The following is a 20,859-nucleotide window of genomic DNA, read 5'->3' on the forward strand; positions in this document are numbered from 1 at the left end:
GAAGGGTCGAACAGGTCAACCCATATGACTAGGGAGTTAATCCAAAAGTATAAACCAAAACATAATTAAAAAACTAAAATTGAATGGGTCGACCCATGTGAGTTGGGTATCGACCCATACTGGACATAGTTGATTTTGAAGAAATTAAAATTCGAATTAATCGACCCATACGAGATGGGAGATGACCCCTATTGAAACAAAATTTTCAAAATGTATAATTTGATGTTTTGGGTCGACCTCAAGCATCTGTGATCGACACATATTATCTAGAATAAAAAAATTGAAAAATAAACACATCTGGGTCGACCTATGAGGAGATTGTGTCGACACATTTACTATGGACATAGAAAATTTCATACAAAAATGATATTTTTCATGCAAGAATAACTAAAGAACATACTCGAACACTAATAGGATAAAAATACTTCAAATTTGAAGAAACAAGAGCGTGAAATACATATGATGATGAAATAAAAACATGACGTCACTATAAGCAAATGTATTGAAACACTTATGGGTAATCAATGAAATTTTTGGAAGTGAACAAACATGAAATTTATCATACATCAAATATATCACACAATGTTGGATCATAAACATGCAATAAAATACAAAAGACATAGATAAGTAACATATTAAAAAACACTTAGGATCAAGGAAATAATTTGAGAACTATATTACCTCATAGGATGAGAGACGGAGGATGCACTCTGAAGCTAATTGAACTATACCCGAATGCATCGCACGTTCGAACATAAAACAAAGTCGCCATTGAACTTTTTTTATTCTTGAAGTAAAGGGAAAACATCGATAAAGCCTAGGGGAAAGAGATAACTGAGTAAGGAGGTTGGTTATGCATGGGGAATGTATCATCCCTAACATCTATTGTACTCAACGAGAACCGTTTTGATTGTTCTGCTCGAATGGGTGTGATATCTAAAGATTACTCACGAAAGAGTAAGGGAAAGGAAAATAAATAAATAGAATGCTCAGTGAGGATTAGGGCCCTCATGCCTATGTATCTTTATAGTGCAATATGGAATTCAACGCTCTATAGTTCATAGAACTAATGGTGGAAGGTGAAAGAAGACTGATAACAAATATGGTTTGAACCAAAGGATTATGTTGTTTGACTCCAAAAAGGGATGAAATTTGAACCCGAGAGTAAAATTGACATAGACTAAGACGTGGAGAAAAATAAGCATACCCATTGCATTGTCGTAACCAAAAAGAATGAATTAAGTGTTTGGAATCAAGGCAAACGTCTCTTGGTTCACAAGGAGACACAAGATGGAGCTCAAAGCGATAATGTATTTGGCTCAAAGATAACGGTATATCACATAGAGTGAATGAATAGTAGATATTACATGGATGATAGTGAATAATGGTTCATGGATATGAATGGAGTGAATAGAGAAAAGTAACCAAAGTCAAATAATTAAAGATCTTGGTAAAAGTGACTGAATGGGTATAATTTGGAACCAAACATAAGGGTATATTGGAATTCATAGGAGAAATGATATTTGAAGCCATAGAGTAAAGGTGGTATAGACTAAGGTGTGGAGGAAACTAGGCATATCCACTGTATTGTCATGACCGAAAACAATGAATTAAGTGTTGGTTTCATAACCAACATCTCTTGGCACAAAGGTGGACAAGTATCCTAAAAGGGTATATATGGAACACCAAAGAAAACTGTATTTGGTTTCAAATAAACAGTATGTCACTGGGATGAATACTTTGATGATTGAAGATAGATAATATGGATCATGAAAGATATGAATGGTGCCCTAAGGCAAGAATAATAATTAGGATTATGCTCACCAAGGTCTTGAAGCCCTGTGCCTACGTATTCTCACTGAGCAATGAGAAAGTTAGAGCATTCGTAGTTCGTGGAACTACAAAAACAACAAGAGGAAACAAAGAGGTGTTTGCCTGCACAACTAGGTCTAATAAGACAAACACACTTCAAGGGTTTAATTGCAGTAATGAACAATGTAAATTGTACCAAAAGGACATGGTGGCATGGGAAACCATAAAGGCAGATGCTTTGAACCAAAGAGCAACGAGGCAAAGACTAAGATGTGGAGGGACAAAGACATACCCACTATATTGTCATGACCAAAAACAAGGAATTAAGTGTTTGGCATCAAGGAAAACATCTATTGGTTCACAAGATGGACAAATGTCCTAAAAGGGTAGGTATGGGATCCAAAGGAGAACGATGGTTGGTACAATGAATAGTATATCACTATCGGGAACAAACAATTTAAAACTAAAGAAGAAATGGTATATTAGATCCATGAAGGAATAAACTCTGAACCAAGAGTAAAGGAGGTACAAACTAAAATGTGGAGGGACAAAGGCATACCCACTGTATTGTCCAGACTAAAAAACAAAGAGGATTAAGTGTTGATTCCAAACAAAACATCTTTTCGTTCAAAGGAAGGCATTGGTTATGGAATCCAAATGGATAAAGTATTTGGTTCCAAAAATATGGTATTGATTGATGAAGAATAACAAATGAGGTGGAAATAAATAAGTTAGCTTGCAGAGAATCTGAGTCCTCGTGCCTACATATTCTCACCGTGCAATGAGAAATTCAGAGCTTTCATAGTTCAGCCTACTATGACTAAAACAAAGACAACAAGACACTGAGGCAAGGGGAAATGATATATGATAATGGAAGATGAAGAAGACTTGGTAGTCATTGGATATAAACCACACTAAAGTCTATGGGTAAAGGTGAATACGATGAGCAATTGGGTCATTCGTCTCGTACCCAAAGATATTCAGAATGAGTTAATAGAATTCTCCACTCTCATTCATTCTTTACTACTTAAGGCTCGTGGCATGTGGTTTTCATCATAACCTTCAAGTTGCTGAAGAAAAATCCTTACTTCTCCTTATGATGATGTGCTCCTTATCAATCATTCGATTTAAATTGCACTAAAGTATATGAACAAATACGCATACCTTGAGAAACTGGGTCATTTGTCCCATACCCAAGGATACCCTAGACAAGGATATGAATTATCCACTCTCAGCATTCTTTGTTACTTAAGGCTCATGGCATGCAACTTGAATCATAAGTGCTAAGTTATTGATGGAGATCTCTAATTGTTACACTGTTGCTTTGAAGGGAGACTTGAAAATCAGATGATTTGAATCATGCTAAAGTCTATGAATAAAGCCGAATACGATGAGCAACTGAGTCATTCGTCATGTACCTAAAGATATTCAGAATGAGCTAATGGAATTCTCCACTCTCATTCATTCTCTATTTCTTAAGGCTCGTGTCACACAATTTTAATCTTGATTGACAAACTCTTGAAGAAACACCTTTGATATGCCTTGTATAATCCACTACTTGATTTGTCTAGATGCCTTGCATGAAAATCTGAACTTGAGGCCTTGAGATCTACAACTTACATAAATAGTCTTATCAGGTGATCAAGGGACTTTTGATCACTTGAATAAATTGTTGGATTATAGATGAATAAAAGGATTTAGTTAACCAAAAATTATTTTGATCAACTTAAATCAAATGGTTTGCATTAAATTGAGAAATATGGTTAATCATTGTACAACCTAATCTAAAGGTTAATAACATGTAAAAAACCTAACTAGGGGATCATGCCACAATTTGGGATCAAATATCAATCTATTAAAAAAGGATCAATTATTATAAGTCAATCCCTAATCCTAAGGGAGCATGAAATTTACAAATAAACCCCAGGGTCAAAATTGTTAAAATATGAAGAAAACGATTATGGAATTAAAATTAGAATTAAAATTCCAATTAAAATCAATTGTTCTAAATATTTCTACATAGGACAATTAATTCTAATTTAAAACTAAAATCCTAGTTTTAGTTAAATTCTAAAACATCTACCATATTAATCTAACTAGATTCCTAATTATTCTAATTAATCAACAATTAAGAAAATAAAACAAAAAACAAATCAAATGAAAATAAAATAAAAGCAATGGGCCAAGTTTGGGGGTATAGCCCCTGTACAAGGGGGTCCAATAGTAAAACAGGCACTTGGGCCTCATAGCCAAGGCCCATAAAATTCATTGCAAGCTAGGGGTGGAAAACTGGATTCAAGGTGATGGTAATGAAATCCAATGCAAAGCCCAAGCAGTTAGGCCCATGAGAACATGGCAATGGAGAAATGAGTTCAACAAATGCTAGCACACACATGTACGTTGACTCAAAGAAATTTAAAAATTAAAATGAAATGCGCCATGCCAAGAAACTCAGTATAACACATCAAGTTACTCTCCGTCGTGGGCCACTGCACCGAAAATCTCTTCCGGTGGTGGTGGCCACCATAAATAAGGAACACACACATCATTTGGATCCTCTCCCTCCCCTGATTCCAAATATCGATTCCAAATTTCCTATCATTTCCTCAAAGCCATGAATCAAAGCTATTTATAGAAGAACCTTAGGCCTATGAATCAATATTAAATCAAGACTTGGAATCAAACCCTAGAGGTTAGGGCTTTGATTCCCCTGGCCTCACTTTATATTATGGTACCAATTATGCTTCAAGTGGTTACATAGATTAAACTCACATGCCGAGGAAGAAAGCCAAGATCAAAGCAATGTCGTTGTTTGTTCAAATTCAGGTACGATTTCTTCTTCTTCTTAATCCTCAAATCCACACTTATTGTTCTTCTTCTTCTTCTTCTTGATTTGAGAGTTAATGAGTGGAGATGTGTAAGGTCTAGCTCAACCAAATTGAAGCTTCAATGACTATGGAAGTTGAGCTCTGAGTAAGGGATTGAGAGTTTTAGCAGAGAAATTCTATATAAATTTGAGAGCAATGAAAACGTGATTGTGAATGATGATGAAGTGTATGTTATATAGGGAATAGGCACATGTCAAATGGAGGTTTGGGAGAGAGGTTTGGAGTTAGTTAGGGATGACTCACTGAGTTAACTATAAACTCAGTTAGTTAGTGAATTTGAACTCATTTAGTTAAGATTTAGGATTGGGGAATGTAAATCTGTCACTATCGGTTTTGTCTGAGCTAATTAGTTAGGTAGTTGTACAGTTACTCAATCTCTTGTTTTGTCATGAATATATTGTTGGCTTGTATGCTTCATGATGCAGAGAAACAAATGTTAAATGCAAGGCCATGATATTCTAAATTTGTAGCAAGGTAGTGGTGTCCTAAGTTTGTAGATTTTATGTTCAGTAGGTTTTGTCTTACATGATTTTGTAGCAAGGCTTCACCTTGGTTTAACAACATGGTTTGTGTTGATGTTTGCTCCAGGTATGAATTGGACTAGACTGCAAGTGGATTGGACTTGAATCATGATGTATGGTATGGTTTAGTAGGTGTGTTTGTTCAGCATTAGGCCATGTTCGTTCTGTCTATGGGATTGGCTTGTGTTCGTGTTGATTTGCTTTGATTTTTGTTTCTTTGCAATTCTGACTTGATTTAAGCATGCTATAAATTCTGACTTGCTTCATGTTACAGGTGGCATCACAATGTCTCATTGGGCTAGTGCATTGAGACATGGTAAGCCTTGGTGTAGGTCATGAACACGTGGAGGCTGGAAGGACAAAATCTTATAAACAAGGTAGCTAGCATCAAGTAAGCATCATGAACAACATGGAAAGGATAAAGGACCAAGATTGGACTTTAGGGATGTAACTAGGATTAGGGTTAGGAAAATTAGGGTCTTGGGGAATTGTGTTGACTTTGGTCAGATTTGACCAAAAAGTCAAATGTTGACCAAAGTCAACATTTGGTCAAAGTTCACCCTTATTTTTTGTATTTTCTCATGTTACGGACACTTTCATGGTTTATGGATGGAGGTTGATACTTTTTGACAATTTGTATGGAATTTGAATGAATATGATTTGATATTGAATTAATTGATGAATTTGAACATGAACATTAAGTGCATTGACTTGAAATGGATTATGAACATTATGAACCATGAACATGAATTGGATTCAAATGGATGATTTGATGAACTAGAATGAATGACTTGAACATGACTAAGATTAATATGAATGATGAATAAGACCAATGACTTGAGTGAACTATCAACATGAAACAAAGATCATATCATGGACCAAAAAGCACAAAGAAATAGGACCTAAACAAGGATCCATGGACTAAACCAAAGGTATGACAAAAAATTTGAATGAAAGTGACAAGATGAAATAGGCTTAAGAAAACCGTGAACTAGGCACTAGGCATGAGGATGATCCAGATGAAAGGTTATGGAAGGAAGCAAAATTGAAGTTGTGGGACCAAAGACTTGATCTAGGACCAATGAACCCAAAACCAAGTAATCAACATGAATGAACCATGAACAAGAGGTTATGGTAATGGATCATATGAAATTAGGTTTGAAGGCCATCCAGTGAGTAGGAAATAACATTAGGATTTTGATGCCCTGAGGTATGCATAATAAAGTCTCTTGAATCCAAGATCAATAAATTAGGGTTTTGAATGTCACCAGATGAAAATCCAAACCACAAGGCCCACTAGAATCATGCCCTCCTAGATTGGGGTTTCAATGAGGCATACCCCTTAAACAAGGCCTTTGAATCAATTAAGATGCTTCACAAGCAAATCTCCAATGTATGAGCCCTCAACTAGGGTTTAGATAGCCAATACAAGTCCTACGGAGTATCCATGAGGCCTCATGACCAAATCATCAAGGAATTAGGGTTTGAGAGCCCCGAGGGGTGCCATGATGAGATCTTATTGAATTCATGCTTCAAAGACCATGCAATTAGGGTTTCAGATCCCTTATGATCAAATGAATAGCCAATGTCACCTTTGAGCTTTGATCCACACACAAACCCTAGCTTGCAAGCCAAGAGCTTTGCATCTACAGTGATCAACTTAATGGATGAATGATGCACATGAATGAAATATGAATATGTGCAGATGATTCCTAAGTCAAGGATTGAGTGAAAGGATGAAAAGGATAGGGCAAATTTTGGGGTATGACACACTCACATGAAATAAAAAATTTGAATGAAGGTTAAAACAAATGTAAAGAATGTGTGCAACAAAATATAATAGGCAAGATTTGAGATATATAGAATGCCCAATTCCCACCAAATATTGAAAAATAGCTCAATCGCAAGAGGTTTTATGAAAATGTCGGCAAGTTGATTCTTTCTATCAATATGTTCAAACATGACATCGCCTTTTTCAACATGTTTGCGTAGGAAATGGTGAGGTATCTCAATATGTTTAGTACGAGAGTGTAGCACTGGATTTTTGGTTAGGTTAATCGCACTAGTATTATTTCAAATTATTGGAATACATTGAAGTATTAATATCAAAGTTAAGTAGTTGTTGTTTGAGCCATAAAATTTGAGTACAACAACTACCAGTTGTGACATATTCTTCCTAGGCAGTTGATAAAGAAATAAAGAATTGCTTCTTGCTATGCCAACTAACTAAGTATTTTTAAAATTGTGGCAAGTTCCACTAGTACTTTTCCTATCCGATTTGCAATCGGCAAAATCAAAATTAGAGTAACCAACCAAACTAAAATCGCTACCTTTGTAAAACCAAAGCCCATACTTAGATGTACCATGAAGTTATCGAAGGATGCACTTTATAGATTTTAAATGTGATTCCTTAGGAGCGGATTAATATTGAGCGCCAATGCATACACTAAACATAATGTCAGGCCTAGATGCAGTAAGATATAAAAGTGATCTGATCATACCTCTATACCTTTTGGGGTCAACATACTTACCATTTTCATCTCTATCCAATTTCCCATTTGTCGGCATTGGAGTGTCAATTGAATTTGTATCAACCATTCCGAAGCGTTTAAGAAACTCTTGGAAGTACTTAGTTTGACACACAAACGTACCTTCTTTGAGCTTCAAGATTTGAAGTCCGAGAATGTAGTTCAACTCACCCATTAGACTCATCTCAAATTTTCCCTGTATTAGCTTAGAAAACTCTTTGACTAATTTCATGTTATTAGAACCAAATATGATGTCATCAACATAAATTTGAACAATAAGAATATGTTTTCCTTGACATTAAATGAAAAGTGTTGTATCTACCTTCCCTATAGAGTATCCTTGATCAAGAAAGAACTTAGTAAGTTGCTCATACCAAGCCCTAGGGGCTTGTTTGAGACCATACAAAACTTGTTTTAGTTTAAAAACATGATTAGGATACTCATGATTTTCAAAACCAAGAGGTTGTGAAACATACACTTCCTCATTTATATAACCATTAAGGAAAGCATTTTTTACGTACATTTGAAATAATTTGAAATCTTTAGAGCATGCATACTCTAGTAAAAGGCGTATAACCTCGAGGAGGTCAACCGAAGCATAAGTTTCCTCATAATACATGCCTTCCTCTTGGTTATATCCTTGAGCCATTAGTCGGGCCTTGTTTCTAGTTATCACTATGTTTTCGTCTAATTTATTTCTAAAAACCCACATAGTGCCAATAATTTGATGATTTCTCAGATATGGGACAAGGTCTCACACATCATTTCTTTTAAATTATTTTAGCTCATCTTGCATGGCCATTAGCTAATGCTCATAAATCAGAGCTTCTTTTGCGTTTTTAGGTTCAACTTGTGACACGAATGCAAAGTGATAACAAAAATTACTTATCCTAGAGCGTGTAGTCACACCTTTGGTGATATCTCCAAGAAAGTTGTCAATTGGATGGTTCTTTGAACACTGATCGTAAAAATAGCAAGTGTACTATTTTGTCTGTATAGTAATAATGGGGAAAGTTCCCCGAATGTCGATCTCAAGGACTGCTCGCAAATATTGAGTTAGAATTGTTGTACAATTAAACAAAAACTTGTGTTTGGAGTTTTAGATTCAACTTTATGAAAGTAATTGCAAATAAAATAATGAATGTTGTAAAAGGGTTTTAAAGGTAAAGGAACATGCCAGTGAAGGTGTGTAATTTGTCCCTGTAACAACTCTGAGTCACTATTGCATCAACAAATATTAATTAATTACTATCAGTTCTCAAGGGTATTTTCTCTGAATGCCTTGGTGAGAAAACCTTTAATCATTCATCCCTAATCTCTATGTCCATAGAAAATTACCGGTGAAATAAAGCCTTAATATATAAAGAATAATCTGGTTCATACAGGGTATCCCTAGTCCTAGGTGATATCTATTGCAGAATAATCTTATGAAAACATTATCAATGGCGGTCTAGCCTAACTGATAATCATACAACAATATCAATTATTCTGAAAGAGAAAGCATTAAACACATAAAAAGATTACGGTAATTCTGAAAAAATAATATTATCATTGCAAATGTAAATTCAAAGTCATTACAGATTCAAATCAGGGACCCCCCCTAGCATTAGGGGGTTTAGCTACACATAATATTCAAGCAAATCAAAATATAAAATGGAGACATTACAAGTATCCAGATGAACTTTGATCTTCAATTGCTTCCGCTCATGAAAGATCGTGTTTCTCCCAAAACCTTGATTTTTCTAATTCGGAATCGTCTCAATTCTTGTTCTATGCAAAAGTCCTTTCTTCTCTGAAAGTTTTCCCTCTTATAGACAAGTCTCTTCTTTCTTCAAACAGATCCACAAAATTCCATCACATCTGTCTTACAATTGACCAAACTGCCCCTCACTTAGGAATGATGCAGACAAGTTAAAATTGGGCTTTTCAACGCATGCCTGCTACGACCCGTAGCCTGTGCTACGGGTGGCCGTAGCAGGCCACTATTTTAGAAGTTTGGTGCCAGGTCCCCTGCTATGGCCCGTAGCAGGTGCTACGGGTGGCCGTAGCAGGCCACTATTTTGCTGAAAGTTCTCTCTCTCTTTAAGGCTTCCTGCTACGGGCAGTAGCAGGTGCTACGGGTGGTCATAGCAGGCCTACTAGACCATTCAATCTTCTTTCTAATTTTTTTCGCTTCTCCTTGGTTTTTACATTCGGCCTTGCTTGATTACCTGCTTGAACTTGAAACCCATAACATGCACACACCCAAAGCGTAAAATGCAAAAAAAAATAGAAATGACATTAATAATGATGAAACAATAATTAAAGCTATCGGTGACAGAAATAGACTCAACAACACATTAATTAAAACAAAGTAATACAAATTACCTAGATTCTCGCCGGATAAGTGACAAAATACATAACATAACTGGTGACTGATCACAACCCCAAACGTATCTCATTACTTGTCCTCAAGCAATTTATGTCACCCCCAAAAATAGTTGAAGACTCAAATTTTACCACAATGTTGCTGAGATCTTTCACAACTCGCTTCTTCTTCTTCTTTCTGGGTCCCCTACTTTTCGCATTTATTTGTTCCGCCACACTTCCACATAGGAGTACTATTTCACTTGTCAGCTTGTTTCGCACACTCGCCTAGACTCTCGGGGATATAATGTTTGCACTCATGTCTTCATAGTATGCAATACCAACTCGTAAGCTTGAATGAATTCTCCTTTCGTCTCACCTGCACAATATATACACTTTTGAGGTCTTTCAGGTTATAATGGGCCTTGGGTTAAGGTGGGATAGAAGTGGTTTTTTTGGGTTCAGAGTCAATGTCATTATTCTTTTATCTGTATTTGTTCTAATATACCATTTAGATTTCTTTTTCCTTTTTAGCTCCGTTACTCAGTTCTTTTTGTTTTTTGTTTTATACCCAACTGAGTGTTTCTCATTTGGTGAGTGCTTTTCTTCGTTTCATCAAATTTCTCTTTTATTTTCTTTCTTTTGTTTCCTTTTTTTCGATGGTCATTTTTCTTATATTTTTATTTTCGCACTCACCTTACTTTCAGATTCTTATGGGGCTACCCCAAACTTAGAGTTAAACACAGCTTAAAGAACATAACACTTTCTATGAACAGGGTAAGGAAGTGTTTGGGCCGTGGGTTACATTCATGTGGTGATATATACAAACATAGGGATACAGGCTCAAATTGGGTGAGCGAAGCGTAATAATTAATAAGGTTGGCTTGAAAGGCTCAGGGTTAAAAAGAAAAAACTTGCCTCAGTTTGTATACTAATGCAGTGAAATTCGAAGAGAACTTACGCAAACTATGAGTGATAGAGACATACCTGAATTATCTCTCATGATGAATCTTGTATTTGGCTTTTAATTCTCACCGTGTTTAGTAAAGCTAACAAATTCCATAATACCTCTAGTACGATGCAGCATCCCTCTTAAGTTGGGATGTACATGGTTCCTATGTTGGTCGAGCTCAAGAAGGTTGTGTCCGATCAACTTTAACAGTATCAACATTTTTCGGGGGTACTACCTTGATCGTAATCAATCATCTATTTTCACTAACCTTCATCACTTATTCAAGCACTGAATTCCAGCAATTGTGTATTACTTGACAACACTTAATCAAAATAAACAACCAAAGTAGTAACAAAAACACAAATAAAAAGAAACAATCAAAAGAATAATAAAAAGAAACTAGTAAACCTCCCCTAAACCCGAACTAAACATTGGCCTCAATGTTTTAGAATAAGAAAGAGAGAGGGTTGACTTACAGTGCCCTTATTGGGAAGGTGGAGGGTTTCAAAAATTCAGGATTTTTACCCGCATAATTGCTAAGGGTTGTAGCATCTAGTACGGGTGCCCGTAGTGAGCTTCTGACTTTGCACCACTACCAGTATCCTGCCTACTACGGGTTGCAGCCTCTGCTACGGGCCCCCGTAATAGGACTCTACTTCAACCAAACATATTGGAGGTCATGTCTGCTACGGGCCATAGTCGTTGATACGGCCTCCCGTGGTAGGTTTATGTTCCCATTTTCTTGATTAATTTCCCATAGGATTTGTTCTGCTTGCTACGGGCCGTAGCCATTGCTACGGGCCGTAGCCATTGCTACGGGCGCCCGTAGTAGGCCTCTGGTACTTCCTCAGAACTCGTTTTTTTCATTACTTGGTTTTTATATTCCCGGTACCTTTCTCTGTATCGATTCTTCTTTAATTTCATGTATCTCCTTCTGCCTCCCCGTATTGAGGGACTATATATCACCTAACTACAAAACAAAACAAATAACAAAAACGAAAATTCATCGGTAAGTAAAAGCGTGGGTTGCCTCCCATGAAGCTCTTAGTTTAACGTCGCATGGTTCGACGATTTACCATATTACCCGTGTAGATAAACATTCTTTACCAGTCCAATTCATCATCCTTGAGGATAAGGCATCTCCTTCTTTCTTTTTGCTTTTGGACTAGAACCAGGAATTTTTTCATTCGGAGTTGCTAATGGAGGTGGTGGTAGTTGAGAATGCCTTCTTGTGTCTTTTTCTGATGATGGTATGTTATTTTACCTTTTTACATCTATCCTGATCATGCCTACCTGATAGTGGTGTTCTTTTTCTACCTCTAGCTTCCTATTTTCAATAACAATCAAGGTTATTTCATCATCATAAACTTTTAAAGTTAACGTGCCCTAGTCCATGTCGATATTTTGTCAACTTGTCCGCATGAATGGTCGACCAATAATGATAGGTGTCTCTTCATCTTCAGGTATGTCTATAATCACAAAATCAATAGGAAAATTCAATTCCCCTATTGTTAGCAGCACGCCTTCTGCTATCCCATATGTATTCTTTATCGAGTGATCTGCAAACTTCAGATTTGTCCTTGTATCACTAACATTTTCAATACCTAACCTGTGGTAGATTGATAATGGCATCAGACTCATACTAGCTCCAGAATCAATGAGTACCTTTTTGAAAGTTCTCTCTTTTATAGTGCATGAGACTGTGACTGCTCCAGGATTCTTCTGTTTGTTTGGAATTCTCTTACCTCATGATATTGCACTACATTTCTCCTTCAAGGCTACTGATCCCTCTCATGTTGGTCTCTTTTCAGCGATTACCTCTTCCATGAATTTTATGTACATCGGCATTCGCTCGAGTGCTTCAAGAAAAGGTATATGAGTCTCTATCTTCTTGAACATTGTCATGAATTTTTCAAAGTCTGTCTCTCTAGGTTCCTTCTTTGTTGCTCTCATATGATATGGTAACTTAATCACAGGTTTAGTCTCCTTTTTATTTTTCTCTTCAGTTGGATTTTCGGGTGGTATAACTTTTTCATATTTAGCATCCTTCTTACTTCTTGTCGTGACAACATTAACATTCTTAGGATTTCTTGGATTTTGTATTATTTCACTTGGTAAGGAACCTGGTGTTCGAGAACTTGCTATTTGTTGTGTTATCTGACCTATCTGAACTTCAAGATTTTTTATGGAAGCGATCATGTTCCTGTGATTATTTCTTGTTTCCTCTTGGAACTGGGAATTTTGAGAAACCGTCTTTTCAATGGCAAGTCCCCATTCGGCCTTTTTGGGTGCTTGTTGTTGATATTGCTGATGTTGTTGTGGGTACGATTGTTGTTGTTGGTACTGATGTGGTTGGTTCTGATATTGAATGAGACCCTGCTTTGGAACATTCCCTTGTTGATCTCTCCAAAAAAAAATTGGATGATTCTTCCACCCTGGATTATAAGTGTTAGAGTAAGGGTTGTTCTACTTCCGAAATTTTATCTCTTCAATTTATTGCATAGTTGTAACACAATATATAGTCAAATGAGGTCCTGCATAAATTTCACAGTTTACATTCTGGGCTGGTTGAATTTGAGCTACATGTTCGGTACCAATATTCATAGCCTTTAGTTTCTTCTCCACTTCTGCAACAATTGTGTCTTAGATTCTTATTTTACTGGTTTCAAACTTCAGATCAATAGTTCCTTTAGATTTGCTCGAACACCTGCCATATAACTCCAAGTGCTCATTTGCAGTTATTGCTTCAATGATCTTTTTAATACATGTGGTTGTTGAAAAGTTTGATGAGCCACTGGCTGCTGTATCAATCAATTGTTTAGTTTTCAATTGCAGACCATTGACAAACATCTGCATTTGCTCTATCTGATCTAAGTTGTGTGTAGGACAAGCAACAAGTATCCTCTTGAATCATTTGTACGAATCACCAAGTGATTCGCCTTCTTTTTGTTTGAAGTTCATGATGTCGTATCTTTTCCTGAGGAAAACTGAAGCTGGAAAATACTCATTAAAAAATGTGGTTTCCATTTGTTCCTAGGTGGTAATACTCCCAATAGGTAATGAGTAGAACCATTCTTCTGCATCTTTGAATAGGGTGAACGGGAACATTCATAACTTCTTTGCCTCTTCTGTGTGCCCCTCTATTTTGAGAGTGGTGCTCATAGTTAGAAACCTTTGTAAATGCTTGTTGGCATCTTTGTTGATCTTTCCTGAAAAAGGTTTCCTCTCAAGTTGATTAATAGTGCTGGGATGCAGCTGAAAGTTTGGCACATTCACCGGTTGTTTCACAATGGTTAGCCTACCGCCCAATGTATTTGTCATCCCATAGTCACCTAACAGTCTTTCCGATGGTGGTGGATTTTCACCCATCGTTTCGGCCTCTCTTTCTGGCTCTTTTTCCGACTCTGAATCTGGATCTAAATGAATGGTAGGTTGTTCTTTGTCCAATTCCAGCTTTGCTAATCTATCTTGTCTGAGTCTTGCACACAAAGTTCTTTCGATTTCTGCGTTAAAAGGAAATTCAACTGAGGTCTTACCTCGCATAAAATATCATAGATTATTAGTTGATAAAAATCGAAAACAAATTAAATGCCAGGAAAAAAAAATTAGTTGCAGAGCAACAAAATTTCAATTGAACTAAATTTAAACTCTATATTTTGGCAGTCCCTAACAACGGCGCCAAAAACTTGATCGGAAAAATAGAAAGTGTACTATTTTGCCTGTATAGTAATAATGGGGAAAGTTCCCCGAATGTCGATCTCAAGGACTGCTCACAAATGTTGAGTTAGAATTGTTGTTTAATTAAACAAAAACTTGTGTTGGGATTTTAGATTCAACTTTATGAAAGTAATTGGAAATGAAATAAATAATGTTGTAAAAGGGTTTTCAAGGTAAAGGAACATGCCAAGGAAGATGTATAATTTGTCCCTGCAACAACTCTGAGTCACTATTGCATCAACAAATATCAATTAATTACTATCAGTTCTTAAGGGTATTTCTCCCAAGGCCTTGGTGAGAAAACCTTTAATAATTCAGCCCTAATCTCTATGTCCATAGAAAATTACCGGTGAAATTAAGCCTTAATATATCGAGAATAATATGGTTCATACAGTGTATCCCTAGTCCTATGTGATATCTACTGTAGAATAATCTTATGAAAGCATTATCAATGGCGGTCTAGCCTAATTGATAATCATACAATAATCTTAATTGTTCTGAAAGAGAAAGCATTAAACACATCAAAAGATTACGGTAATTTTGAAAAATAATATTGCCATTGAAAATGTAAACTCAAAGTCATTACATATTCAAATCAGGGACACCCCCTAGCATTGGGGGATTTAACTACTCATAATATTCAAGCAAATCAAAATATAAAACGGAGACATTATAAGTATTCTGATGAAATTTGATCTTCAATTGCTTCCGCTCATGAAAGATCACGTTTCTCCCAAAACCTTGATTTCTCTAATTTTGAATCATCTTAATTCTTGTTCTATGCAAAAGTCCTTTCTTCTCTGAAAATTTGCCCTCTTATATATAAATCTCTTCTTTCTTCAAATAGATCCACAATAGCCCATCACATCCGCCTTACAATTGACCAAACCGCCCCTTACTTAGGAATGATGCAGACAAGTTAAAATTGGGCTTTTTTCATGCATGCCTGCTACGACCCATAGCCTGTGCTACGGGTGGCCGTAGCAGGCCATTGTTTTAGAAGTCTGGTGTCAGGTCCTCTGCTACGGCCCGTAGCAGGTGCTACGGGTGGCCGTAGCAGGTGCTACGGGTGGCCGTAGCAGGCCACTATTTTGCTGAAAGCTCTTTGTGTCTTCAGGGCTTCCTGCTACGGCTAGTAGCAGGTGTTATGGGTGGCCGTAGCAGGCCTACTGGACCATGAAATCTTATTTCCGATTTTGTTCGCTTATCCTTAGTTTTTAGATTCGACCCTACTTGATTACCTGCTTGAACCTGAAACGCAGAACATGCACACACCCAAAGCATGAAATGTGACAAAAAATAGAAATGATATTAATAATGATGAAACAATAATATAAGCTATCGGTGACAGAAATAGACTCAACAACACATTAATTAAAACAAAGTAATACAACTTACCTGGATTCTCGTCGAATAAGTGAAAAAATACAAGCATAACTGGTGATTGATCAAATACCTCTAAGCCAAAGGAAGATCGTCCACTTTAGTTGGACTCTCATCCTTCTCCTTTTTTTGGATTATCATCTTCCTCCTCCTTAGGTTTCACCACTTCAGGATGATCAATTCCTTTTTCGGAGGTCTTTGAATATCTCTTCTGAAGATACACCAGCATCATGAAAATAAATACCTTTCTCGACATTTCTCGGAAAAGGTTCATCAAAAGATGAATGCAGATACTCCTCAATAGTAAGTAATCTCTTATTATACACTATATAGGCTTTGCTTGATTGAGAGTATCCAAGAAAGATACCTTCGTCAACTTTTGCATCAAACTTTCCAAGGTTGTCCTTACCATTATTTAATACAAAGCATTTGCATCCGAAGACATGAAGATGTGATAAATTTGGTTTTCTACCTATTAAAAGTATATAAGGTGTTTTGTTCAAAATAGGACGAATCAGTATCCTATTTAAAACATAACACGTCATACTAATAGCATTGGCCCAAAAGTTGTTTGGTAGATTACTCTCATTGATCATAGTTCTTGCCAACTCCTCTAAAACTCTATTTTTACGCTCCATAACACCATTTTGTTATGGAGTTCTTGGAGCAGAAAAATTACGTTCAATGCCATATTTATCACAATAATCATCAAATAAGTGATTTTAAAATTCACCTCCATGATCACTTCAAATAACAACTATGTTTGAACTTAGTTTTTTTTTGGACAACTTTGAAAAAGATGTGGAAGCTGAAAAAGTCTCATCTTTACTACGCAAGAAGGTAGTCCAATAAAATCTAGAATAACCATCTACTATAACAAAACCATAGTAATTACCACCTAAGCTTTTTGTCCTAGATGGACCAAAAATATCCATATGGAGAAGCTCAAGAGGTCTAGAATTTGAAACAGTATTTTTAGATTTAAAAGAGACCCTTGTTTACTTTCCCATTTGAAATGCATCGCATAGGTGGTCTTTTGAAAATTTAACTTTTGAAAGACCGATAACTAGATACCTTGAAACCACTTTATTTAGTAAATCGAAGTTAACATGTGCTAAGCATCTATGCCATAACCAATAGTCTTCACTCATGGTTACTAAACACTCAGTACTTGTAAATGATACATCATTCAAGTTAATCATGTAGATGTTGTTAACCCTCAAGCCCTTAAATGAGTAATCTTTATTTCATTATTTTCAATTATACAATAATTATTTGTAAAATTTATTTTATATCCTTTGTCGCATAGTTGACTAATACTAAGCAGATTATGTTTAAGATCTTCAACAAGTATAGCCTCAAAGATAGTAGTAGAAGAGGGATTACCTACACTACCTTTACCAAGTATTGCACCCTTATTATTGTCTCCGTAGGTCACAAATCCCTTCTTCTTTGGTGTGAAGTAAATGAATAAGGAAATTTCATCTGTCATATGCCTTGAGCAACCACTATCAAGAAACCACATTCTTTCCATGGAGCCAAGACATTCGACCTACAAGATCAAATAAGAGTGATAGGTACCCAATTTTCATTGGGCCCTTGAGAGTGAGTGTAAATATTGTTGCACTTGGGAAACCATTGAAATACACCTTTAGGAACCAAGTATCTCCTAAATTTTCATTTAGCAATGGTATGGCCTTTCTTGCAACAATAGTGACAAATCAAGTGATGATGGGAGTGACTTTATCTATTTGATTCCATTACAACAAAATTGTACTTCTTGTATGACACATTTAAAGATCTTTTAAATTTTATAGGATTAATAGCGAAGGTAAATTTTGGTTCTAAAGCCTTGTTCAATTCGGCTTGTAGAGTTACAACCTTTTTTTGCCAAATGTGAAAAGTTTCATAACCAAACCAAGAATACTTCTTATCCTCAACATCATATTTTGAAACATCTAACATAGTTTGGTTTAGAGCTTCCATTTGTTTTTCAGTTTCTAAAACTTTGGCTTCTAAGTATGAAAATATTCGTTTATTTGAAGCAAGTCTTTTAAAGCATCCATGGCCTCACCATATAGATTTTCAAAAGCAATTTTTAATTCATAATAATACATTTCATAAATAGGTTCATATTTATAATTACTTACGTTTTTCTTCTTATGATGATGGGCCATGAGGAAAAGATTTGTCGCTTCATCACTTCCACTTGAGTTACCTTCACTTGAGGATTCACTATAACTTTCCCGAGCTATGTATGCTCTTCTAGGTTGGATAGACTTCTTGTATTGACCCTTTCCTTTATCCTTCTTAAGTAATGGATAATCCAACTTGTAATGACCGACTTTTCCACAATTAAAACATGAACCTTTGAATTTTTCTTTCTTATTCTCATCTTGCTTTAAGGAATTTGCTTGTCTTCTATAGTTAATGAAATTCTTGTCGGAGTGATTCACTTCATTTCTCTTAATATACTTATGGTACCGTTTAACAAACAATCCCATTCATTTCTCTCACAAAAAATAACTCATATTGCTGCATAGCATACATAACTTCATGCATCATGAAAAAATCAATCATACATTGCATATATCATGCATAGCAAATGTCTTTTTTGTGACTGATATATTCTCCCAACATAATATTTTGGTCAATCCCAAGTAGATGACCTTACAGAAATTTACCTTCCATTTCATATCCCTAATAAAGATATCCCTAATACACTTACTTTACCCACACCGCACTCACTTTGTTCTCAACAGACAAATTTTTGGATATTCTTGTTGTCATACCTCAGAAAAATGAGAACACGATTTAGCGAAGCGTAATCGCACACTCGCGGGATGGACAAAACAGAGTCGCCACTAAACTTTGTTTATTCCTAAAAAGGAAAGGGGAATATCGATAAAACCCAAAAAAGAATGACAATGATATTGGTCGTCGCAACCAAATTAGGGTTTGGGAGTCGTTACGCAAGATGAAGGTATTAACACCCCTCATGTCCATTGTACTCAACGGGAACTGTTTGATTAGTTGTGCGTGTTAGTGTTAGCCTAGAAATGTTAGGCTTCTCGAGTTATTAAGAGGGAAAGAAGAATATGACCAAAAGAAAAGACAATATTTTTGGAATTTTTTATTAATGTGCCTGACAAGATTTACAAATTCTGCTCCTACGTATCTCTGAGTGCAATATAGAACTCAAGGCTTACGTAGTTCTGGGTAGAAAATGTTTCTTTATTGGTCGATTTTAGCAAAATCTACTCTGTGTCAATCGAAGAAAACATCGTTGACTACCAAAACAAGTGGAGAAGGGAACGTTTGCATCACGGTCGGATGGATTTACAAATCAACATTGGTGGGTAATGTCACAAGCTTACTCGCACGTTCAAATGGATGAAACATTATTTTTGCATCGTCTCGAGACAAGGTACATTTCGTTTAAGGAAAAGGGTTTAAGAATCAATCGCGCGGCTGCATGTTTTTTTCTCAAGGCCAGATACAACTAGTGTTAATAGTAGTGACTTAGGGTTTTATTTTAATGCAATGACAAAATTACCTTTAGGTACTTTGGGTGTTAAAATGAGTTATAAAAAATCAAAATGAAAACAAATTCACAACTTTTAAAATAACCCCAATAAAATAAAAATGATGAGATGAACAATTCTATTTAATTTTTCTGAATCCTTTGACAAAAGAATGAAAATAAATGGATTTAAAATAAATAAAAATCGAGTGCAAAAGTTCCCGAAAAATTAAACTGAATGCACCAAAATGATCAGTGTGAAATAAACTTTTCAGAAATATACAGCTTTTGGTCGAATTTTGAAATAAAAAATGATCGATTAAAAGGCTCAGACTGTTTAAATTTAGACTAAAGAAGTAGCTGAAAAAATAAATGAGCACACCAAGTTGAACTACGTGAATCGTAGATTAATAAAACTGACATCTGCAAGCTCGATTTAGAATTTTTTCGCCCCCTAACTTCAAATACTTTATAGAATTAGTTCAACCGGTCTATCTGTAGATCCAAAAAATTATTATGGTTGGCATTTTAGGCATTATGCGAAATGAAATATATGATATGTTATGCATATGAGTTGAATGTCATGATGCATGTATCAATTTATTGAAAGATGGTCAAAATTTGGGTATGACACTTGTATTTAATCTTCTTTCACCTTAAATACCCGAACGGTCATCCTCATTCATACATCCAAGTCCAAGTTGATTAAATAGGACAGTTGTCACACCCTAAAATTTGCCATCCCTTTTTCTCTTTCATCTGACTTTTGGTCTATTGTTCATCTGCATATTCATTGGCATCATAAGACATTCATCTTACCATTTCATTTTGAGGTAAGCACCATTGATTCAAAGGCCTTTTGATGTTTATGATCAACATGGAGCTAGGGTTTCCTTGAGAGCCAAATCTAGGGCATCCTGATAATACATTGACTAGTGATGACCAATTCTCTTTAATTCAATGCCATGGAACTCTATTTTTTGATAGTTGTAACCTATGGATCATATGGTTGGCATCATGGTATTGGATTTAATTATGGATTGTAGGTTTACTTGGTCAACCATGAAGGATTGATTTTGACTGATTAATCTCTTTGTAGGCTTGTTCATTCCACTAGTCCATTATTTGTTTGGTTTGGATTCAAGGCATAATATGGCAAAAGGAGTTCATTACATTCAAATATTTAAAA

General features: G+C 35.8%; 1 protein-coding gene across 1 annotated transcript; it reads right to left on the reverse strand.

The window, feature by feature from the left end:
• Window positions 1-12,454: 12,454 nt before the first annotated feature.
• Window positions 12,455-13,246, reverse strand: LOC127137206 (uncharacterized). The gene is made up of 2 exons (XM_051063689.1): window positions 12,866-13,246; window positions 12,455-12,769 (listed from the first exon to the last, which is right to left on the reverse strand). The coding sequence occupies exons 1-2, from the start codon at window positions 13,244-13,246 to the stop codon at window positions 12,455-12,457; spliced, it is 696 nt and encodes a 231-aa protein (XP_050919646.1).
• Window positions 13,247-20,859: the final 7,613 nt, after the last annotated feature.

Source organism: Lathyrus oleraceus, chromosome 4, assembly GCF_024323335.1.
Source record: "Lathyrus oleraceus cultivar Zhongwan6 chromosome 4, CAAS_Psat_ZW6_1.0, whole genome shotgun sequence".
NCBI classification, from domain to species: domain Eukaryota; kingdom Viridiplantae; phylum Streptophyta; class Magnoliopsida; order Fabales; family Fabaceae; genus Lathyrus; species Lathyrus oleraceus.